The following is a 23,515-nucleotide window of genomic DNA, read 5'->3' as shown; positions in this document are numbered from 1 at the left end:
GTGTTTCCTAAATGGGGCTGGTTGGATATCTTTGGTTTTTAAAGACAATTTGATAATTCTGGCCCAGGTTGTAGCATGTGATAGACTGTGCCATACAGATGAATGTGTTCTCCCTTCTAGAATGTTCTCAACAGTCACAGTACGTCAATATGAAAGGTGCTAAATCTCGGCCCACGTTATATGAACTGTTACTGACCTCTGCTCTCTGTTCTGACCGAATGCAGTGTCGCCCAAGTGTGTTGGCCATACTAACCTGTGTGAATAATATGTCCCAAATGCATGCAACACCCATTGAAAACCACTCTACTTAAAACATATATCCCCTAGATCTGTAGCAGGCATACTAAGCAGTTTCATATTGACATGCACTGTATGTCATGTTTTCATGTTGTGATACGGCAGGCTGGTATTTGCCATGTCACCATGATAAATTTGCTTTTACATGGATTTTAAAGATTTCTTAACTTAGAAGTATGTAAATACAGACTGGTTGTGGAAATAATAAAATTGTCATGTGTTATAGAACACATAACAATTTACTTTCATCGTGTGAAATAGTTTTGTATCTGGTAGATGTGACAAGACATGATGTGAAACTTTGCTGAATGCCTTATCTGAAAACTATCTAGAACAGATGGTCTGATAGTCAACTCATAATGGAAATGTATTATACCTGATTGCAAAAACTTGACATCTTTGAGGATGTCATTGTTGAAACTGGTAATAGTTACTGTGAGGAAATGTAGGAATCCTTGTGAGATTCTATACAGAATTTTCTGCTAAATTAACTCTCTTGTTAACCAGAATACACTTAAAATCCCTTGAACAGTAGACAGAAGGAAGCACAGGTCAGTCGTATCTACAGTAAGGGCAGCAGAAGTGGTCTTCAACCCTACCATTTGATCTCCTTGACGTCCAACAGTTGTAGAATTCTAAAACATGTCATATAATCACATTGTGATGTATCTTGAGCAGAATGGTGTACACCTACATCTGTACTCCACAAGACATCTTAACCAATATGTAGCGGAGGGTACTTCTGGTACCGTTCTATCCCTTCTTCCGCTCGTGAATGGTGCATGGTAAGAATGATTGACAGTAAACGTCTGTATTAGCTCTAAAATTGCTTGTATTTTCTCATTGTGGTCATTTCATAAGAGAAAGCAATATAAAGGAATTGGACAGATAAAAAAAATCTACTTACCAAGTGGCGGCAGAACACACACATTTGGCTGCTCCTTCAGGCAGAAGGGTTGAAGGGGAAGGAAGAGGGGTAAAGGAAAAGGACTGGAGAGGTCTAGCAAAAGGGGTCGTTAGATTTCGAGAAAGTCTCGTGGAACTGTGGGTCAGGGTAGACTTACCAGACTTTACTGAAATCTACCCCTTTTGCTAGATCTCTCCAGGCCTTTTCCTTCACCCCTCTTCCTTCCCCTTCTGCCTGAAGTAGCCACCACTGATTCCAAAAGCTTGCGTAATTATAATCTTATGTGTGAGTTCTGCCGCTGCTTGGTGAGTAGATTTTTTTTAATCTGTCCAATTATCTTATTTTGTCAAGAATTGGAGGAAGTAATATGTTCTCTGGCTGTCCCTGGAATGTAAACTTTAGGAATTCCGTTAGTAAATCTCTCCATAATGTGAAATGCTTGTCTTTTTGCCTCTGCCATTGGATTTTGTTGAGAATCTCCGTAACACACTTGCGCTGACTGCACAATCCTGTGATGAAACGCACTGCTCTTTGTTAGAGCTCCTCCTATTTCTTCTATTAATCTAACATGATAAAAGTTTCAGACTGAAAAGCAATACTCTAGAATCGGTCGAACATGCCAATCGGCATGCATTCCAAAAACTTCAATCCTGTGAAACCCAAGGTGCACTTTTTCTCATGTGTCATCTTGAAAGGCATGGATCAAGGCAATCAGGTGGATGCACTCTCAGGACTTCCAGAAAGCTTTTGACTCAGTACCATACTAACGATTATTAGCAAAAACTGTGATGCTGTGGAGTGTCAAACAAAATTTGTGACTATAACAATTAAAACAATCAATAATTGACAAAATAATTTAGTGACAATTTTTTTTTTTTTTTTTTTCAAAATTTGTGACTAGTTTGAGGATTTTTCAGTGGGGAGGATGCATCATGTCATCCTGTAGGGAGAGTAGACAAACGTAACTAACTTCAGGTGACCCCAGGGATGTGTGTTGCGACCCTTGTTGTTCATGTTTTATATAAATGACATGGTATTAATAGTAACCACAGACTTTTCACTGACAATGCAGTTATCTATATTAATAATAAAGTACTAACTGAAAAGAAGCTGCATATACATTCAGTTAAATCTTAATAGGATTTCAAAATGATGCAATGATTGGCAACTTGATTTAAGCTTTCAGCAGTGTCAAATTATGCACTTCACAAATTAAAAAAAAAAGTATTCTTTGATTACTATACCAATGCTAACAGATAGAATCAGTCAACTCAAACAAATATCTGAGTGTAACAGTTTGTAGGGATATAGAATTGAATGATTACAGTCCTGTCATAAGTAGAGCAGATGGCAGTCTTCTGTTCATTGGCAGGATACTGGGAAAATGAAGTCATTCTACAGAGAAGACGTCTTACAAATCACTTGTGTGTCCCATCTCAGAATGTTGATGTCTACGGGTTCCATACCGTACAACACTAACATGTATATAAAGACCGGCATGAATGATGAAAGGCTTATTTGATTCATGGTAGTGTTGCAGAAGTGTTGAAAAAGTCCTATTCGCAGAATTTCAAGAACCGGTATTAAGTGTAGGCTGTAAAAATATTATTCAGTCCCACCTGTGATTTGCTCTCGTGGGGACCACAAAGACAAAATTAAATTAGAGCTTGTGCAGAGGCATTTAAGCAGTCGCTGTTCATGTGTGTTTACCTGTAAATAATTATATGATCTCTCTCTCTCTCTCTCTCTCTCTCTCTCTCTCTCTCTGTTTCTCTGTCTGAGAATTTTGATTTAATTTTTATAGGATAACTCCTAATAATTATTTCCATATATGGTTAGGTGGTGTAAATTGTGAGGAATTTTAGTAACCTGATTTTTAATGTGTTTAGGAGCATATAAGCATCCATACATTTTTACTAAACTGTGTAGGTGTATGTAGTGACAAACTCTGCGTGCTGTATATACAGTGTGCTTTAATCTATTTGGTAAATCAGATCACAGTATGTGCCCACAGGGAAGTTCTATCAACACAGTTGTGTTAAGGAGTTGAAGAACTGACAAGGATGTGTTCAACTACCACCAAGATATTTTTTACTATTGCACAGTGTATTGCAGCGATCAAGCCAGTTGATCATAATTAACCTTTATATAAGAGAATCCTTCACACAATAGTGGAAAAAAGTCTTGTGTGAGCGCACATTTAGATTCTTGCTCAATCTCTTCTGATGACATGGATGATTTGTAGGTGTGTCTTGTTTGATGAAGGCATTTGTTCTACGAGCCACGTTCCCTTTGGATACTGGAACAGTGCTTTCATATTGACAGATATATTCATCTGCCAGATTGTACTGCAAGCTGCTACTGAGATTCCTTGTCATACTTTCGCTACCGTATATTTCATTACATTGTCTCAGATTCACCTCAAAACTGTTACTAATTGACTATAACAATAACACTTCTGATGTGTTACATGGATTTTATAGGTAGTTCAACCAGTTTTAGTTAGAACTTATGCAGTGGAATAAGTAAGCCTGAATAGTAATTTGTAGGAATAAGGGAAACTGTATTTTAATATTCAAGAATACATAAAACTTGCATATAAAATTAAATTAGCCAGACAACACAGCAAGGATATATAGAACACTGTCAGAGGTCTGTGCAGTGCAATACATGTTATAGCGCTCGCGTGCACACACACACACACACACACACACACACACACACACACACACAACTTGATTATTAGTCATGCTTTGTATTTTGGTGCTGCACTCTTAGAATTTATTCTGTTCAACACCCATTGTGCCTTTGATGGTTTCTCCCTTTCTGGAATTTCCACAGGTTAGTAGTTTTATTTTGACAAAATGACTCCAGTTCACTTTCCATATCTTCTCTCCATTGTTGAGAATTTGGACCACTTGCAGCCTCTTTAAATGTTTTAGGTTCACCATTAAAATATTTGGCTATGTACATTTCATAACCAAGGTAATCTTAGTTTTAGGTGTGTGAGAAGAATGTCTTAAAATATTTTCTTTCTGTTCGTCATATTCTTGAACTTCATCTTCGTACACTGTACCTATGTGCTCATGATGATCTTCTACCTCTTCTGCAGTTTTTGTTTCTTTTTCCAGAGTTTCTATTTCTTAAACTTTGCGGAGTTAATAAATTGATTGTATGATCTTGATGACACACTTTTAATTTTTATAAATCTAAATGAGTATGACACCACTACTGGTCATTATTTGTAGAATAATCTACAAAACTACATTTCTTAGCCTTGAGTCCCATTTTCCCAGCGATTGCTTTAGGTTCTATACTATAGCCATCTAAAATCTTTTCAGTTGCTTAGGTTTGGCTTCTTTCTTGTCCACAATTTGTAGTGGATCCTATTTTCTACCACTTCCATAGGTGATTGATTAATGAAATACATGGCTGTTGACACTGCCTCTGCCTGAAAATGTATAAGTAACACAGAATCAGTTAACATACTTCTCACTTTTGAAACAATAGTCCTATTTGCTCTCTGTTACTCAATTCTGGGATGGACTGTATCTGATGGTGGTTTGGTGTCTAATTCCTGCTTCCTTCAAATGTTTCCTGAATTTTTGATTGATATACTCCACCCCACTATCAGATTTGACAATTTTGATCTTTTCCAGTCCTCTTTCTACCATATTGTGAAAGTTCATAAACATATTGCTCGCTTGATCTCCAGAACTTAAAAAAATAAAAATTATTATATCTTGAGCAGTCACCTATAAATGAAAGAATGTAATAGCTTTCTTCTGTACTCCATCAATCCACAGACGTTTGTATGTATAATATCTGCAAGACCTCCATGGTTCTGCTGTTACTAGACTTTATTTAAAGGGTAATCTGATCTGTTTCCTGTGTATAAATACTTACAGGATTCCTTGCATTTACTGCAATCTTCCATTCCTTTAATAATGATGTCCCTTTTGTGTTTAGGTGTCCAAGCCTTCTGCAAAATAAAAATAAAAAATTCTCAGAGTACATAGAATGGTTTACACCTTTATCTACCTTTTTAGTAGCATCTAGTGCAAAAATTCCTTTTAATTTGTCGCTGTAACTACATTTTCACCATATTGGTCGACTATTTGTGCCCCATTTATGTCGAAGGTAACTCTATTGCCTTTTTTGACTTTCACTTTTGGATAACAAGTCTGTTGTAACATTGTTTGTATACAGTAAACATTGCGCCATGATGCTTTAATTCTCCTTTTAAATTTATATTAGGATCTACTTGTCCTGCAAGTTGGTAGTGTAACTTGGAATCATACACTGTTGATATAACCATATATGGTAGAGCACTTGCCTGCAAAAGGTCCCGAGTTCGAGTCTCTGCCTGGCAAGCAGTTTTAATCTGCCAGGAAGTTTGACATCAGTGCACACACTGGTGCAGAGTGAAAATTTCATACGGGGTACCCATATGTGTTTTATTGGTAACATCATAAACAGCTGTTTTATCTCTAATAATATACATTGATGTTGCAGAATCTAACATCCATTCTGGTTCTCTGTACATACTTTTCCAAAAAGAATAATATAGTGTGTGTCACCTCAATTAGCAGTTCTCCACATTGGTCTGTTTGTGATGCCCTTTTTCTTTTGTGTGCAACCTTTCATTTCATTGGCTTTTGAAGTGGTCCATCCTCTTACATTTGTAGCTCTTGATTGGGTTCTTGTTTTTATCTTTGAAGTGAAGTGCTGAAGTTGTTTCCTTCTCTTGAGTGTGGATATCTGGAACACTTTTTACACACTGCAGGATCTTTACATTTATCACAGTCTCCTGTAAAAGGTATGCCTTAGCTTTGTAATGCCATAATCATGGGTAGTTCTGTAAATGGTAGTGTGTGTACCCAGTCATTGGCAATCTTGAACCCATTGTTCCTTAGTCAGTTTCACGTGATATTATCTTGTTGACATAATTGTCCCTTGTACTTGCCCAGTTGAAAGGGGTTCACAGAGTTAATCAGTCATTTCTTCCAAGAACTCAGTCTTCAAATTTCTCCTTAACTTGTTCCAAACTTCTATTGTCACCAGTTTTTGCTGTGTGTTTATGGTTCACTGGATCAACCAATAATATCAATTTTGATCTTACCTTCCAGTCCTTAGCTGCATAATTTTGCTCATTGGGTGTGTATGCCCCATTCACTATTCCCATGAATCGTCCCAAGTGTAAGTATGCTTCCCCAGCATAGTTCTCATGACCTAAAAGTCACTCTGCCTGTGGTATTTGTACTCCACTCATTTTTCAAAATTAGCTTTGTTGGTAGTAAGGATGGTATTATGTAAATGCCTGTGCAACAGGCTCATCCCAGTAACTTTCATTTTATTCTCTTACTCGGGACAATTCTGACAATTCTTTTCTTCTGTACTTTTGGACGTGATTCTCTTTTTCATTATTAATCTGGCAAATTATTGTGTATATGCAAGTGTTTTGGCAAGTTAAAACATTAACTTTGATTCGTTCCTTCATAGCTCAAATGTTGAAAGCGATGTGCAGACCAGTGATGTTCATTCCAGGTGACAATAGCTTTTTCAGGTGTGGAATCCAATCAAAATATCCTTTTGTATGTGGCAACTAATCCTAAATACTGTGAGAGGTCATCCACATGAGGTTGTTGTTGTTGTTGTTGTTGTTGTTGTTGTGGTCTTCAGTCCTGAGACTGGTTTGATGCGGCTCTCCATGCTACTCTATCCTGTGCAAGCTGCTTCATCTCCCTGTACCTACTGAGCCTACATCCTTCTGAATCTGCTTAGTGTATTCATCTCTTGGTCTCCCTCTACAATTTTTACCCTCCACGCTGCCCTCCAATACTAAATTGGTGATCCCCCGATGTCTCAGAACATGTCCTACCAACCGATCCCTTCTTCTCGTCAAGTTGTGCCACAAGCTCCTCTTCTCCCCAATTCTATTCAATACTTCCTCATTAGTTATGTGATCTACCCATCTAATCTTCAGCATTCTTCTGTAGCACCACATTTCGAAAGCTTCTATTCTCTTCTTGTCTAAACTATTTATCGCCCACGTTTCACTTCCATAAATGGCTACACTCCATACAAATACTTTCCGAAACGACTTCCTGACAGTTAAATCTATACTCGATGTTAACAAATTTCTCTTCTTCAGAATCGCTTTCCTTGCCATTGCCAGTCTACATTTTACATCTTCTCTACTTCGACCATCATCAGTTATTTTGCTCCCCAAATAGCAAAACTCTTTTACTACTTTAAGTGTCTCATTTCCTAATCTAATTCCCTCAGAATCACCCGAATAAATTCGACTACATTCCATTATCCTCGTTTTGCTTTTGTTGACGTTCATCTTATACCCTCCTTTCAAGACACTGTCCATTCCATTCAACTGCTCTTCCAAGTCCTTTGCTGTCTCTGACGCAGTTACAATGTCATCGGCAAACCTCAAAGTTTTTATTTCTTCTCCATGGATTTTAATTCCTACTCCAAATTTTTCTTTTGTTTCCTTTACTGCTTGCTCAATACACAGATTGAATAACATCGGGGATAGGCTACAACCCTGTCTCACTCCCTTCCCAACCACTGCTTCCCTTTCATACCCCTTGACTTTTATAACTGCCATCTGGTTTCTGTACAAATTGTAAATAGCCTTTTGCTCCCTGTATTTTACCCCTGCCACCTTCAGAGTTTGAAAGAGAGTATTCCAGTCAACATTGTCAAAAGCTTTCTCTAAGTCTACAAGTGCTAGAAACGTAGGTTTGCCTTTCCTTAATCTATTTTCTAAGATAAGTCGTAAGGTCAGTATTGCCTCACGTGTTCCAACATTTCTACGGAATCCAAACTGATCTTGCCCGAGGTCGGCTTCTATCAGTTTTTCCGTTCGTCTGTAAAGAATTCGCGTTAGTACTTTGCAGCTGTGACTTATTAAACTGATGGTTCGGTAATTTTCACATCTGTAAACACCTGCTTTCTTTGGGATTGGAAGTAATGTATTCTTCTTGAAGTCTGAGGGAATTTCGCCTGTCTCATACATCTTGCTCACCATATGGTAGAGTTTTGTCATGACTGGCTCTCCCAAGGCCGTCAGTAGTTCCAATGGAATGTTGTCTACTCCCGGGGCCTTGTTTCGACTCAGGTCTTTCAGTGATCTGTCAAATTCTCCACGCAGTATCGTATCTCCCATTTCATCTTCATCTACATCCTCTTCCATTTCCATAACATTGTCCTCAAGTACATCGCCCTTATGTAGACCCTCTATATACTCCTTCCACCTTTCTGCTTTCCCTTCTTTGCTTAGAACTGGGTTTCCGTCAAAGCTCTTGATATTCATGCAAGTGGTTCTCCTTTCTCCAAAGGTCTCTTTAATTTTCCTGTAGGCAGTATCTATGCTTAGAACTGGGTTTCCGTCAAAGCTCTTGATATTCATGCAAGTGGTTCTCCTTTCTCCAAAGGTCTCTTTAATTTTCCTGTAGGCAGTATCTATCTTACGCCTAGTGAGATAAGCCTCTACATCCTTACATTTGTCCTCTAGCCATCCCTGCTTAGCCATTTTTCATTTCCTGTCAATCTCATTTTTGAGACGATCACACGATCCACATGAGTACCAAAAGGAATTCACAAAATTTCAGTTACATGATAAATGATACAAAGCTGAAGGCTGTCAGTTCAATTAATACTTAAAAATTGCAACTGCAAGCAATTTAAATTGGTATGATTACAAAGATAATGTTATAGAATAGGCAAAGCATAGCCTGTGTTTTATTGGCAGAACCCTTAAAGAAGAGGCAACAGATCTGCTAAAGAGACTGTGTATGTTACACTTGTCTGGCATCCGCCAGAATATTGCTCTGCAGTATGATGCAGCAAGATGGGCAGCTTGGTTTGTATTATCATGAAATACGGAAGACTGTGTCACGCATATGATACGTGAGTTGCAGTGGAAGTTAGTAAAACAGATGTTTTTTCATTGCAGTGAGATCTTTTCATAAAATTTCAATCTCCAAAATTAACCTTTGAATGCGAGAATATTTTGTTGACACCCACCTAATAGGGAGAAGTGATCATTGTAATAAAATAAGAGAAGTTGGAGCTTGCACTGCTAGGTTTAAGTTTTCTGCTAGAGACATAATGAAAGTGGTTCGATGGACTCCCTGCCAGGCTCTTAAGTGTGAATTGCAGAGTAGTTGCATCGACATTTTGTAAATTGCTGTAAGTGAATGGCAGAATAGTTGTTTGTAGAAGACATACTTGACCATTTTTATCAGAGTTGTGTTAACAAGCCACTTTTAACAACCTTCCTGTTGGGAAATGAAGTCATGTATTGAGCTGTATATGAACTGATAAGTTATAAAGAACTGTGACACAAATTTCAGGCTTATTAAGCAGTATTTACATTAAAGATCTTGACAGGCGGAATGTATAGGAAGTTGTATTTACTGTATGGTGGTTATAATCAGCAGGGATCAGCAGGGATACGACTTACTCAAATCCTGCCCTGAAATAAGATCCATCCTTCATGAAATCCTCCCCACTCCACCAAGAGTGTCTTTCCGTCGTCCACCTAACCTTCTAACCTGTTAGTTCATCCCTATGAAATCCCCAAACCACTTTCCCTACCCTCTGGCTCCTACCCTTGTAACCACCCCCGCTGTAAAACCTGTCCCATGCACCCTCCCACGACCACCTACTCCAGTCCTGTAACCCGGAAGGTGTACACGATCAAAGGCAGAGCCACGTGTGAAAGCACCCACGTGATTTACCAACTGACCGGCCTACACTGTGAAGCTTTCTATGTGGGAATGACCAGCAACAAACTGTCCATTCGCATGAATGGACACAGGCAGACAGTGTTTGTTGGTAATGAGGATCACCCTGTGGCTAAACATGCCTCGGTGCACGGCCAGCACATCTTGGCACAGTGTTACACCGTCCGGGTTATCTGTATACTTCCCACTAACACCAACCTGTCAGAACTCCGGAGATGGGAACTTGCCCTTCAGTATATCCTCTCCTCTCGTTATCCGCCAGGCCTCAACCTCCGCTAATTTCAAGTTGCCGCCGCTCATACCTCACCTGTCTTTCAACATCTTTGCCTCTGTACTTCTGCCTCGACTGACATCTCTGCCTGAACTCTCTGCCTTTACAAATGTCTGCTCGTGTCTGTGTATGTGCGGATGGATATGTGTGTGTGTGTGTGTGTGTGCGCGCCAGTGTATACCTGTCCTTTTTTCCCCCAAGGTAAGTCTTTCCGCTCCCGGGATTGGAATGACTCCTTACCCTCTCCCTTAAAACCCACATCCTTTCATCTTTCCCTCTCCTTCTCTCTTTCCTGACGAAGCAACCGTTGGTTGCTCCTTTTCACTATTCTCTACCTTTGTCACTTAGTGATGTTGTGCATCTTAGCTTTCTTGTGTGAGGTACTTTATACTTTCTGTAGCAAATCTTCTCTTGGCTGTAAAACTTCAACATTCTCCAGTTTAATGTAACATGTTCACATTTGCTTTCAACATTCACTAAGCATTTTAACTACTAACCTTTTAGTCAAATATTCTTTGAATAAAATAGCTTGTATATTACATTTTAGATTATTAAAACAAGTTTAATTGTTCTTATTTTAACATTTGGAGAAATATAGAATCCTTCTACAGTCTTTGGCCATAGTTAATTTTTAACAGTTGGAAGTTTCAACAAATTAAACTTTCTTTCTTCTCACTGTTAAATCATTATTTGATTTTTTATTGAAGTGCGTGGTTTTTAACTCTTGTACTTTTCCCGTAGAGAGTGACATTATGTTCTACTTGGAAAACTATGAAGGTAATGTGTAACTCTGCAAGTTAAAATCACTTTCTTGACAAGCATATTTCTATGAAGAAATGTTTGATGGTGATTGCCAAGTGCACTAGAGCTTACCACATTGCTTTATTTCTTTGTTGAATTGCCCTAAAATTTGTTTTCAGGAAAATTGATTACATCAATGCCCGTGGACACTTCATTAATGAACATGAAATAAACGCTGTTGATAAAAATGGCAAGGAACGCAAGATAAGTGCAGCAAAATTTGTGATAGCAGTGGGAGGACGACCAAGGTATCCTGACATTCCAGGTGCCATGGAATATGGCATTACAAGTGATGATATCTTCAGTCTCCAGAACCCTCCTGGCAAGACGCTGATTGTTGGTGCTGGCTGTATCCTTTTTTTCCTTCGAATCTGCATAAACATGTTACTTTTTTAGCTTCAGCAGATAAAGTTTTCATTTGTTAAATCTTTCATTGTTGTATATGCACAAGGAAAACACAACAATCTACAAAAATCAGATGAAACTTTTAGAGGAGTTTAATACTTGCTGTTAAAAGGATCAAAATTTACTCTTATTTTTTTTAGCCATAGTGTTGTATTTTGGTCCTGTTAATATGTTTGGGTTCATGTATTTTGGAAAACACACCAGGGAACTTGTTTTGTCCTATAGTTTTTTAACATTATTCTTTTCTTACTGTTGTGTGCGGGGACGGGTTCTACAATTGATTCTCTCACTATCTTTTCTAAGTTTTCCATACTAACTGACACAAATGATCTATTAAAATATCTTTTGAACTTAAATTTCCTTACCTTTTCAATTCAGACATTGGTCTAGAATGTGCTGGTTTTCTTAATGGTTTGGGATATGATGCAACGGTAATGGTACGTTCTGTAGTGCTCAGAGGCTTTGACCAACAAATGGCAGGCCTAGTTGCAGATGAGATGGCTGAGCGTGGTGTGAAATTTTTACATAAGTGTGTACCATTATCTGTGGAGAAGCAGGCCGATAACAGACTTCTGGTGCGTTGGAAAAGTGTTACGGACAGCACAGAAGATCAGGTAAGAAAAGATGACTCGCAACAATATTGTGGATGGAACTGTTGAATTCATCTTGAATGGCTGTACACATGCAACTGAGGCAAGACAAAACGAACTTGCATGTTTGAATGGTGCTCAGTGATGAGTCCCAGACTATTTTCTGTTGGTATTGCTTGCCCATGATTATCCTACTGTAACTGTTTTGCCAGAAAGTGGCTGTTGAAATGATTTTCTTATGTTTTGTTAGTTTGTGTCTGACAGTTTGAAAGATTGTCTTGTATTTTCTAGTGGTGTACTGATCAATAGAAAGTGGTAATACTAGGTAGCATTGGCATTTTAATTGTGGCAGTGCCACACTAATAAATATGCACAAAGTAAGGTAACCATTCACCATATACTTGACCCATTCTACATTTAAATCTACATACAGCCCGCAAACCACCATATCGAGTGTTGTGCAGGGTACCCTGCACTGTTACTATCATTTACTTTCCTTTTCCTCTTGTGAATATAGCTAGGGAAAACAACTGTCTATGTACCTCCATATGAGCAAAATATATGTTATATGAGCTGTTGTCAGGCATAATATGCGTTTATCTTGTTCCCTTGTTCCAGCTCTCTGTGACCTTTCTCATGTGCACTCACTCACATTCATGCTCGTGCCTCCTCCTCCTCCTCCTCCCACTCCCACTCCCACTCCCACTCCCACCTCTCCCCTTCTACACACACTTGTCTCCATTGTCCGTGGTGACTAATAGCCATGGCACTGCAGCTCAACTGGAGGGAAGGGTGGCTGAATGTAGTAACGACATGGGGAAGTAAAGGTCACTGAGAGCTGAAGTGAGAGGCAGCAAGGGAACAAGATAGAAATATAGCACTGATGAGCTTGGCCTGGGAAGGCACGAAGAGTTGTATGTGGCACATTAAGTGGAGTATGGGGCTGGGAGGGGGAGGTAGAACAATGGAACAGGGAGACTCTGTAGAAGAGAGTGAGTAGATTGATAGGGCGAAGTGTGAGCAACGGGAAACGAGTGGAGGAGGGTATGGGACCTGTGCTAGGAGAGATTGAGGCCAAATGGATTGTGGTATTAAAGGACATGTGATGCAGATTAATATCAAACCTGTGGTACTTCATAATTCCAGCTGCAGTTTAATTTGAAATAATAATGATAAACAGTTGAAAATCCGGGATGGAATAATGACAATATCATGTTAGCATACATTGCTATTCATCATATAGAGGAGACAGACGGGGACAACAAGAAGGGTGCTAAACATGTGAGCTTTCGGCCAAAAGTCCACCTTCTAAAGTAGACAATACACCATTCACACAAGCACAACTTGCACACACACACACACACACACACACACACACACACACACACACACACATGATCACTGTCTGGCCACTGAGGTCAGACTGCAAGCAGCTGTGCAAGATGAGATGATTTTCTGAATTGTGCAGGTGGAAACTCTTGTTACAATAAAATAGAATCTCATTATTACATTTTTGAAAGGACCACAGATTTTGAATGCCATAAGTGGGTAAACGTACTACCAAAAATACCTAATTTGATAATGATTGTATTTTTTTCCAGTAAAAGTGCATACTGAAAAGTAGCACATTTGGGTAATTCCTAAATGCACCTTTTTGAGAATACATTTGGAATATTACACACAGAAATTAAATATTATGCCTTAGTATTCAAGAAGCAAAAATGTTTTAAATATAATGACATTGGCGACACCCAAGCTGCCAGGCATGTACACACAATCCAACAGCCAATTCGAATGCAGGTGCATCACATGATGAGAGCACTAATCTCAAGCCTAAAATATGAACCCATATTTTAGGAATATGTCTAAAAAGACTCGTATATAAACATTCAACTTCAATTTAAGTCAATTTATTTATTTCATATGTGAATGTGTACCTGTATATACAGTATTTATGTTAATCACCTTAACATCCAATTTCAATTTTACTGTGGATAACAACACCAGTACCCATATGTAACTCTTAAAACATTATGTATAAATAAAGTAACTGGTTAATAGAGAGATGGTACCACCTAATTCAATTTCAATGAATGAATGAATGAATGAATGAATGACTATTAAATAAATACTAACCTGACATGTGATGATTTTATTTATTCACAAAGTGAGGAAGAATTTACACAGTTGTTCTTAATAGAAAGGAACACCATTCATTTCATTTTTTCCCATTGGTGAATCACTACTGATAATATAGAGTCCCATTGCTAAACCAGTGGTAAACAATACATATTAACCTGACTACAGTATACCGCATAGTCCTGTATTCACAGGTGTTTGAAAAAGATCTCAATGATTGCTTGTTTTCTGTCCTAATTTTGATATTGTATTGTCCCTTTTCTTTATCAGCTTCAAAGCCTAACACGTAATGTTTAATTGTGTCCATTTCTTCAGTGGCTTTAGACACTGTAGGTGCTAGGGAAGATTCTGTTTCATCCTGTTCTTCACTTCCTTGTTTCTCTGTCATCCTCTTCTGCAACACATCATCAGTTGTCATGGACTAACAGACATCAACACCTTCATCAAAGTCAGCTTAAGAGTCAAAGCTAAGGTATATGGTATTTTCATCTTGCCCATTAGCTGCCGTTGTTCAGATGAAGTTTCATTGTTTGCTGATGTGGTCCCTTCTGTAAGTGCTAGTATCCAATTACAACCAGCCTTCTGAAAACAGTTTGATGTATTGTGCTTTCATGCGCTGAATACCGCTCAATTCTCACAAAATACATAGCATCAAAGATATCACTTTTCTTGTTACACTGTGGAGACAGGTCAGCCTCTTCTGTGCAAAAATTTTTTTGTACTTCTGTTTCAGCCATTTTATAATGCCTTGGTAGAGTGGCTGAAGGTGGCTTGTCACTTGGTTGGGAAAAACAGTACATATGTACTTTTAGCACACTCACAGGGAATTTAATATATACTCAGTTTTTGTAAAAGCAATTCTTTTAATTTGTATTGTATATCCATTCTCATTGAATATCTGTTTCAGGTGTACTACTTCACCATGTAGGCTGTCACTGTCATATACTCTTGACACTTATGTACTAAAGTTTTAAGTACACTCGTAGTTTGTGAAGCATGGAAACAGCTAGATGCCAGCAAGTATAAATTGGTGTGAGGGGGCACAGGAAATGCAATGGTCTAAAAACCTATATTATTTATGTTGCATTAATAAGTTCAGAAATGGTAGAAAGCCATTCATTATGTTCAAAGAAAATTTGGGCTTGCAGGCAGTTGTCGTCAGCTACATTCTACAATATTTAGAAAGGACATCTGCTAGTCAAAATATTGTGGAATTCAGTCAAAAATGGTCAGTTGCAAACCAGAAATTTCTTTGACCACTCATTTCACTGCGAAAATTAAAAAACTCACAGCCACTCACTTCCTGTTCCACTATAAATTTGATAGTTACATGAATGGAGTTAAAGATGTTCAAGAAACTTGAACAATTTGTTCTCATAATGGGGCCAAACTATGATTGTGACTCCAACATTTCTCCAGAACACTGTCAATTTTAAAACTGCAGAGTTGAGTGCTTTTTCTTCCACACCAGCCTTAAATAAATTAGCTACCACAGTAGGAGAGCAGTGCTATCAATGTGTTCAAAACATTGATTGTCAAATATAAAGTAAACAGAGGTTAGCACAAGCTTAAATAATGCCATTGCTACTCAATGATAGACACGAAGCCCACGCCTACTACAGTAGTACAAGTTTATATGCCAACTAGCTCTGCAGATGATGAAGAAATTGAAGAAATGTATGATGAGATAAAAGAAATTATTCAGGTAGTGAAGGGAGACGAAAATTTAATAGTCATGGGTGACTGGAATTCAAGAGTAGGAAAAGGGACAGTAGGAAATGTAGTAGGTGAACATGGATTGGGGGGAAGAAATGAAAGAGGAAGCCGCCTGGTAGAATTTTGCACAGAGCACAACTTAATCATAGCTAACACTTGGTTCAAGAACCATAAAAGAAGGTTGTATACATGGAAGAACCCTGGAGATACTAAAAGGTATCAGATAGATTATATAATGGTAAGACAGATTTAGGAACCAGGTTTTAAATTGTAACACATTTCCAGGGGCAGATGTGGACTCTGACCACAATCTATTGGTTATGAACTGTAGATTAAAACTGAAGAAACTGCAAAAAGGTGGGAATTTAAGGAGATGGGACCTGGATAAACTGAAAGAACCAGAGGTTGTACAGTGTTTCAGAGAGAGCATAAGGGAACAATTGACAGGAATGGTGGAAAGAAATACAGTAGAAGAAGAATGGGTAGCTCTGAGGGATGAAGTAGTGAAGGCAGCAGAGGATCAAGTAGGTAAAAAGACGAGGGCTAGTAGAAATCCTTGGGTAACAGAATAAATATTGAATTTAATTGATGAAAGGAGAAAATATAAAAATATAGTAAATGAAGCAGGCAAAAAGGAATACAAACATCTCAAAAATGATATCGACAGGCAGTGCAAAATGGCTAAGCAGGGATGGCTAGAGGACAAATGTAAGGATGTAGAGGCTTATCTCACTATGGGTAAGATAGATACTGCCTACAGGAAAATTAGAGAGACATTTGGAGAAAAGAGAACCACTTGTATGAATATCAAGAGCTCAGATGGAAACCCAGTTCTCAGCAAAAAAGGGAAGGCAGAAAGGTGGAAGGAGTATATAGAGGGTCTATACAAGGGCGATGTTCTTGAGGACAATATTATGGAAATGGAAGAGGATGTAGATGAAGATGAAATGGGAGATATGATACTGCATGAAGAGTTTGACAGAGCACTGAAAGACCTGAGTCAAAACAACTACTGACGGCCTTGGGAGAGCCAGTCATGACAAAACTCTACCATCTGTTGAGCAAGATGTACGAGACAGGCAAAATTCCCTCAGACTTCAAGAAGAATATAATAATTCCAATCCCAAAGAAAGGTGTTGACAGATGTGAAAATTACCGAACTATCAGTTTAATAAGTCACAGCTGCAAAATACTAACATGAATTCTTTACAGATGAATGGAAAAACTGGTAGAAGCCGACCTCGGGCAAGATCAGTTTGGATTCCGTAGAAATGTTGGAACATGTGAGTCAATACTGACCTTGCAACTTATCTTAGAAGAAAGATTAAGGAAAGGCAAACCTACGTTTCTAGCATTTGTAGACTTAGAGAAAGCTTTTGACAATGTTGACTGGAATACTCTCTTTCAAATTCTGAAGGTGGCAGGGGTAAAATACAGGGAGCAAAAAGCTATTTACAATTTTTACAGAAACCAGATGGCAGTTACAGGAGTCGAGGGGCATGAAAGGGAAGCAGTGGTTGGGAAGAGAGTGAGACAGGGTTATAGCCTCTCCCCGATGTTATTCAATCTGTATATTGAGCAAGCAGTAAAGGAAACAAAAGCAAAATTCGGAGTAGGTATTAAAATCCATGGAGAAGAAATAAAAACCTTGAGGTTTGCCAATGACATTGTAATTGTGTCAGAGACAGCAAAGGACTTGGAAGAGCAGTTGAATGGAATGGACAGTGTCTTGAAAGGAGGGTATATGATGAACATCAACAAAAGCAAAACGAGGATAATGGAATGTAGTCGAATGAAGTTTGGTGATGCTGAGGGAATTAGGTTAGGAAATGAGACACTTAAAGTAGTAAAGGAGTTTTGCTATTTGGGGAGCAAAATAACTGATGATGGTCGAAGTAGAGAAGATATAAAATGTGGACTGGCAATGGCAAGGAAAGCGTTTCTGAAGAAGAGAAATTCGTTAACATTGAGTATAGATTTAAGTGTCAGGAAGTCGTTTCTGAAAGTATTTGTATGGAGTGTAGCCATGTATGGAAGTGAAACATGGACAATAAATAGTTTGGACAAGAAGAAAATAGAAGATTTCGAAATCTACATCTACATCCATACTCCACAAGCCACCTGACGGTGTGTGGCGGAGGGTACCCTGAGTACCTCTATCGGTTCTCGCTTCTATTCCAGTCTCGTATTGTTCATGGAAAGGAGGATTGTCGGTATGCTTCCATGTGGGCTCTAATCTCTCTGATTTTATTCTCATGGTCTCTTCGCGAGATATACGTAGGATGGAGCAATATACTGCTTGACTCTTCGGTGAAGGTATGTTCTCGAAACTTTAACAAAAGCCCGTACCGAGCTACTGAGCGTCTCTCCTGCAGAGTCTTCCACTGGAGTTTATCCATCATCTCCGTAACACTTTCGCTATTACTAAATGATCCTGTAACGAAGCGCACTGCTCTCCGTTGGATCTTCTCTGTCTCTTCTATCAACCCTATCTGGTACGTATCCCACACTGCTGAGCAGTATTCAAGCAGTGGGCGAACAAGCGTACTGTAACCTACTTCCTTTGTTTTGGTATTGCATTTCCTTAGGATTCTTCCAATGAATCTGTCTGGCATCTGCTTTACCGTCGATCATTCCATTTTAAATCATTCTTAATGCGTACTGCCAGATAATTTATGGAATTAACTGCTTCCAGTTGCTGACCTGCTATTTGTAGCTAAATGATAAGGGATCTATCTTTCTATGTATTCGCAGCACATTACACTTGTCTACATTGTGATTCAATTGCCATTCCCTGCACCATGCGTCAATTCACTGCAGATCCTCCTGCATTTTAGTACAATTTTCCATTGTTACAACCTCTCGATACACCACAGCATCATCTGCAAAAAGCCTCAGTGAACTTCCGATGTCATCCACCAGGTCATTTATGTATATTGTGAATAGCAACGGTCCTATGACACTCCCCTGCGGCACACCTGAAATCACTCTTACTTCGGAAGACTTCTCTCCATTGAGAATGACATGCTGCGTTCTGTTATCCATGAACTCTTCAATCCAATCACACAATTGGTCTGATAGTGCATATGCTCTTACTTTGTTCATTAAACGACTGTGGGGAACTGTATCGAACGCCTTGCGGAAGTCAAGAAACACGGCATCTACCTGTGAACCCATATTTATGGCCCTCTGAGTCTCGTGGACGAATAGCGCGAGCTGGGTTTCACACGACAGTCTTTTTCGAAACCCATGCTGATTCCTACAGAGTAGATTTCTAGTCTCCATAAAAGTAATTATACTCGAACATAATACGTGTTCCAAAATTCTGCAACTGATCGACGTTAAAGATATAGGTCTATAGTTCTGCACATCTGTTAGACGTCCCTTCTTGAAAACGGGGATGACCTGTGCCCTTTTCCAATCCTTTGGAACGCTCCTCTAGAGACCTACGGTACACCGCTGCAAGAAGGGGGGAAAGTTCCTTCGCATACTCTGTGTAAAATCGAACTGGTATCCCATCAGGTCCAGCAGCCTTTCCTCTTTTGAGCGATTTTAATTGTTTCTCTAGCCCTCTGTCGTCTATTTCGATATCTACCATTTTGTCATCTGTACGACAATCTAGAGAAGGAACTACAGTGCAGTCTTCCTCTGTGAAACAGCTTTGGAAAAAGACATTTAGTATTTCGGCCTTTAGTCTGTCATCCTCTGTTTCAGTACCATTTTGGTCACAGAGTGTCTGGACATTTTGTTTTGATCCACATACCGCTTTGACATAAGACCAAAATTTCTTAGGATTTTCTGCCAAGTCAGTACATAGAAGTTTACTTTCGAATTCATTGAACGCCTCTTGTATAGCCCTCCTCACACTACATTTCGCTTCGCGTAATTTTTGTTTGTCTGCAAGGCTTTGGCTATGTTTATGTTTGCTGTGAAGTTCCCTTTGCTTCCGCAGCAGTTTTCTAACTCGGTTGTTGTACCACGGTGGCTCTTTTCCATCTCTTACAATCTTGCTTGGCACATATTCATCTAACGCATATTGTACGATGGTTTTGAACTTTGTCCACTGATCCTCAACACTATCTGTACTTGAGACAAAACTTTTGTGTTGAGCCGTCAGGTACTCTGTAATCTGCTTTTTGTCACTTTTGCTAAACAGAAAAATCTTCCTACCTTTTTTAATATTTCTATTTATGGCTGAAATCATTGATGCCATAACCACTTTATGATCGCTGATTCCCTGTTCTGTGTTAACTGTTTCAAATAATTCGGGTCTGTTTGTCACCAGAAGGTCTAATACGTTATCACCACGAGTCGGTTCACTGTTTAACTGCTCAAGGTAGTTTCCAGATAAAGCACTTAAAAATGTGGTGCTACAGAAGAATGCTGAAGATTAGATGGATAGATCACATAACTAATGATGAAGTATTGAATAGAATTGGGGAGAAGAGGAGTTTGTGGCACAACTTGACAAAAAGAAGGGACCGGTTAGTAGGACATGTTCTGAGGCATCAAGGGATCACAAATTTAGCGTTGGAGGGCAGTGTGGAGGGTAAAAATCGTAGAGGGAGACCAAGAGATGAATACACTAAGCAGATTCAGAAGGATGTAGGTTGCAGTAAGTATTGGGAGATGAAGCAGCTTGCACAGGATACCCCCCTGCGGGTTCGGGGGTAAGACTAGGCCCGCGGTATTACTGCCTGTTGTAAGAGGCGACTAAAAGGAGTCTCAACTGTTTCGGCCTTTAATGTGATGGTCCCCTGAGGGGTTTGACCACTCTATTTCCAAATTTTTCCGTTAGTACGTACCATTTGGGGAAGGACACCTTACGTGGTGCATTTTAAATCCATCTTGCCCTAAGATCTGGCACACCTGATATTTTCATGGAGTTGGACTTACATCGAGCTTCTGGCCACATCCGCTGCAGTGTGTTCCGGATAGCATCCCTTCCCTCCATTGTGCACTTCCATCTTTGCCCTCGTGATGTACATGGATATTTCGACACCCGACATCCAGCACGGTAGCCAGTCCGTTGTGGTGGGGTCGTCATGTACCCTCTTGGTGGTAGCCCCCTGACTACACAGGGATCGCACTGCTGATGATGTCTGAGCTGCTACCTCCCCACGTATGCCGAGGAGTAGATGCCTATCCCTTTGGGGCATCGGGACTCCCGGCAAAGGCCATCCTGCCAGGTGGTCTTTGCTGCGGCTGGGTGGCGCCCGTGGGGAGAGCCCCTGGTCGGAGTGGGTGGCATCAGGGCGGATGACACGCAATGAAGCGTGGTACATCATCTCTCGCTGGTGGGCCTCCACCAGCAGTCTCTAAGCGATCGAGGTCTAACCTCAATGGAAAGAAATTTGATCAGAGATCATTTCCCTCCCTGGCCACTCCATGGGAGGAACGTTTGTCCAAAGAAGGCAGTGGAGATTATTCACCCCGGTACCTCGTGTGTACGCGAGTAGATGGGGAATCATTTATGTCGACCAAGCCTCAGTTTTTTGTGGAGCATTTAGAGGACAAGTTCGGGGAGGTGGAGGGCTTGTCCAAAATGCGCTCTGGGTCAGTTCTCATCAAAACAGCATCCTCTGCCCAGTCACGGCGCCGCTGCTGCAACAACGGTTCTCCCATCGTCACTTATCGTTGGCTCTAAGATCTGTCAGAATCCACCGGCCCCCTTGGTTGTGGGGGGCACTTCACTCCCTGTTGCTCCTGCTCCATCTTCTTCAGGAGCAACACCCCCCCCCCCAACCATCGGGGACATCAGTTCCCCCTTCGCAGCCAGAGAAGAGTAAGACTTCTTCGGCTACTCTCGCCAGGAAGGAGTCCCTTGGGGACCTACCTTCGCAAGTTCCGACCAGTGGAAAAGCGGACACCCGCAAGTGGCTGAAACAACCACGAGTCCCTGGTCGTAGGGCCTCACGGTCGTAGTCCGTCCCTGAGACTGACCCAGTGAAGCCATCCAAGCCTGAACCACCGAAGGCACAGCGAGAGAAACAGAAGAAGAAGAAAGTCCCCAAGGCTAACGACATTGCGGTGGCACCCATCCCACCGCTTCCTACAAGCACTGCGTCTGAGGACGAGGTGGAGATTCTGGCATCCGCTGAGGACCTCGATCTCGCCGGTCCCTCAGATGCCATGGAAAGCACTAGCACAGGTGCTCATTCGGAGGCAGCAGGTGACCCAGCGGCGTAATCTGCCTCCCCAGTCCCGTCACGCCTTTCTCAGACATGGACAGTATCATCCTCCAGTGGAACTGCAGCGGTTTCTTCCACCATCTAGCTGAGCTCCGCCAACTTATCAGCCTTCACCCTTTCTTTTGCATTGCACTTCAGGAAACTTGGTTTCCAGCAATGCGAACCCCCGCCCTCCGTGGCTATCAGGGTTGTTATAAGAACTGGGCAGCTTATGAAAGGGTGTCTGGTGGCGTCTGCATATATGTCCTTAACTCTCTTCACAGCGAGTCTGTCCCTCTACATACAGCTTTAGAGGCTGTCGCTGTTCGGGTGTGGACGCCACAGGCTGTTACTGTCTGCAGTCTTTACCTTCCACCGGATGGTGATGTCGCGCAGCATGTCCTGGCTGCGCTGATAGCCCAATTGCCGCCACCTTTCTTGTTACTGGGCGACTTTAACGCCCATAACCCTCTGTGGGGTGGGTCAGTGGCAACAGGTCGAGGCACCACCATTGAGCATTTATTGGTGCAGCTCGATCTCTCGATTTTAAATGATGGTGCCTCCACACACTTCAGTGTGGCGCATGGTGCCTCCACACACTTCAGTGTGGCGCATGGCACATACTCCACCATTGACCTATCGATCTGTAGCCCTAGCCTCTTACCGTCTGTCCAATGGAGTGTGCATGACGATCTGTGTGGTAGTGACCATTTTCCAATCTTTCTGTCACTGCCACGGTGTCACTCTTCTGGGCGCCCCAGCAGATGGGCTATGAATAAGGCTGACTGGGACTTGTTCTCCTCCATTGCCACTATTGAGCCTCTCTCCAGTGACGACATTGATGCGGTGGTTCACTCAGTCACCACCAGCATCGTTACTGCCGCAGAATCTGCCATTCCCAGTTCTTGTGGGTCCCCTCGGCGGCGGACTGTGCCTTGGTGGTCACCTGAGATCGCTGAGGCGATTAAAGATCTCCGGCGGGCGCTACAGCGTCACAAGCGACATCCCTGCATTGAACACGTCATCACCTTCAAACGGCTGCGTGCGCGGGCCCGCCGCCCTATCCGCCAAAGCAAGCAGGAGTGCTGGGAGTGGTATGTGTCCGCCATTGGCCTCCATGTCTCTCCATCGCAGGTCTGGGCCAAGATCCGACGCCTCTATGGCTATCGGACCCCTGTCAGCGTCCCTGTGCTCTCACTGAATGGAGCAGTTTGTACAGACTCTGACGAAATTGCCAACAGCTTGGCAGAGCATTTTGCTCTTAGTTCCGCTTCTTCCAATTACCCACTGGCCTTCCGCTCCATTAAAGAGCGGATGGAACGTCGGAGCCTTTCTTTTCGCACCCACCATTCTGAATCCTACAATGCTCCATTCAGTGAGTGGGAATTTCACAGCGCCCTTGCCACTTGCCCTGATACCGCTCCTGGGCCAGATCGCATTCACTGTCAGATGCT

General features: G+C 40.9%; 1 protein-coding gene across 3 annotated transcripts in view; it reads left to right on the top strand.

Moving 5' to 3' along the window:
* Positions 1-23,515, top strand: part of LOC126250848 (thioredoxin reductase 2, mitochondrial) — a 73,079-nt gene that overhangs the window by 14,327 nt on the left and 35,237 nt on the right. For all 3 annotated transcript variants that reach the window (XM_049951593.1, XM_049951592.1, XM_049951591.1), the window contains 2 exons: positions 11,161-11,390; positions 11,825-12,060. In XM_049951593.1, the coding sequence (XP_049807550.1) occupies positions 11,161-11,390; positions 11,825-12,060 (466 nt within the window). The remainder of the gene's footprint in view (positions 1-11,160; positions 11,391-11,824; positions 12,061-23,515) is intronic.

This window comes from Schistocerca nitens, chromosome 1 (assembly GCF_023898315.1).
Source record: "Schistocerca nitens isolate TAMUIC-IGC-003100 chromosome 1, iqSchNite1.1, whole genome shotgun sequence".
In the NCBI taxonomy this organism is placed as follows: domain Eukaryota; kingdom Metazoa; phylum Arthropoda; class Insecta; order Orthoptera; family Acrididae; genus Schistocerca; species Schistocerca nitens.
This window is presented reverse-complemented; position numbering and strand designations above follow the sequence as displayed.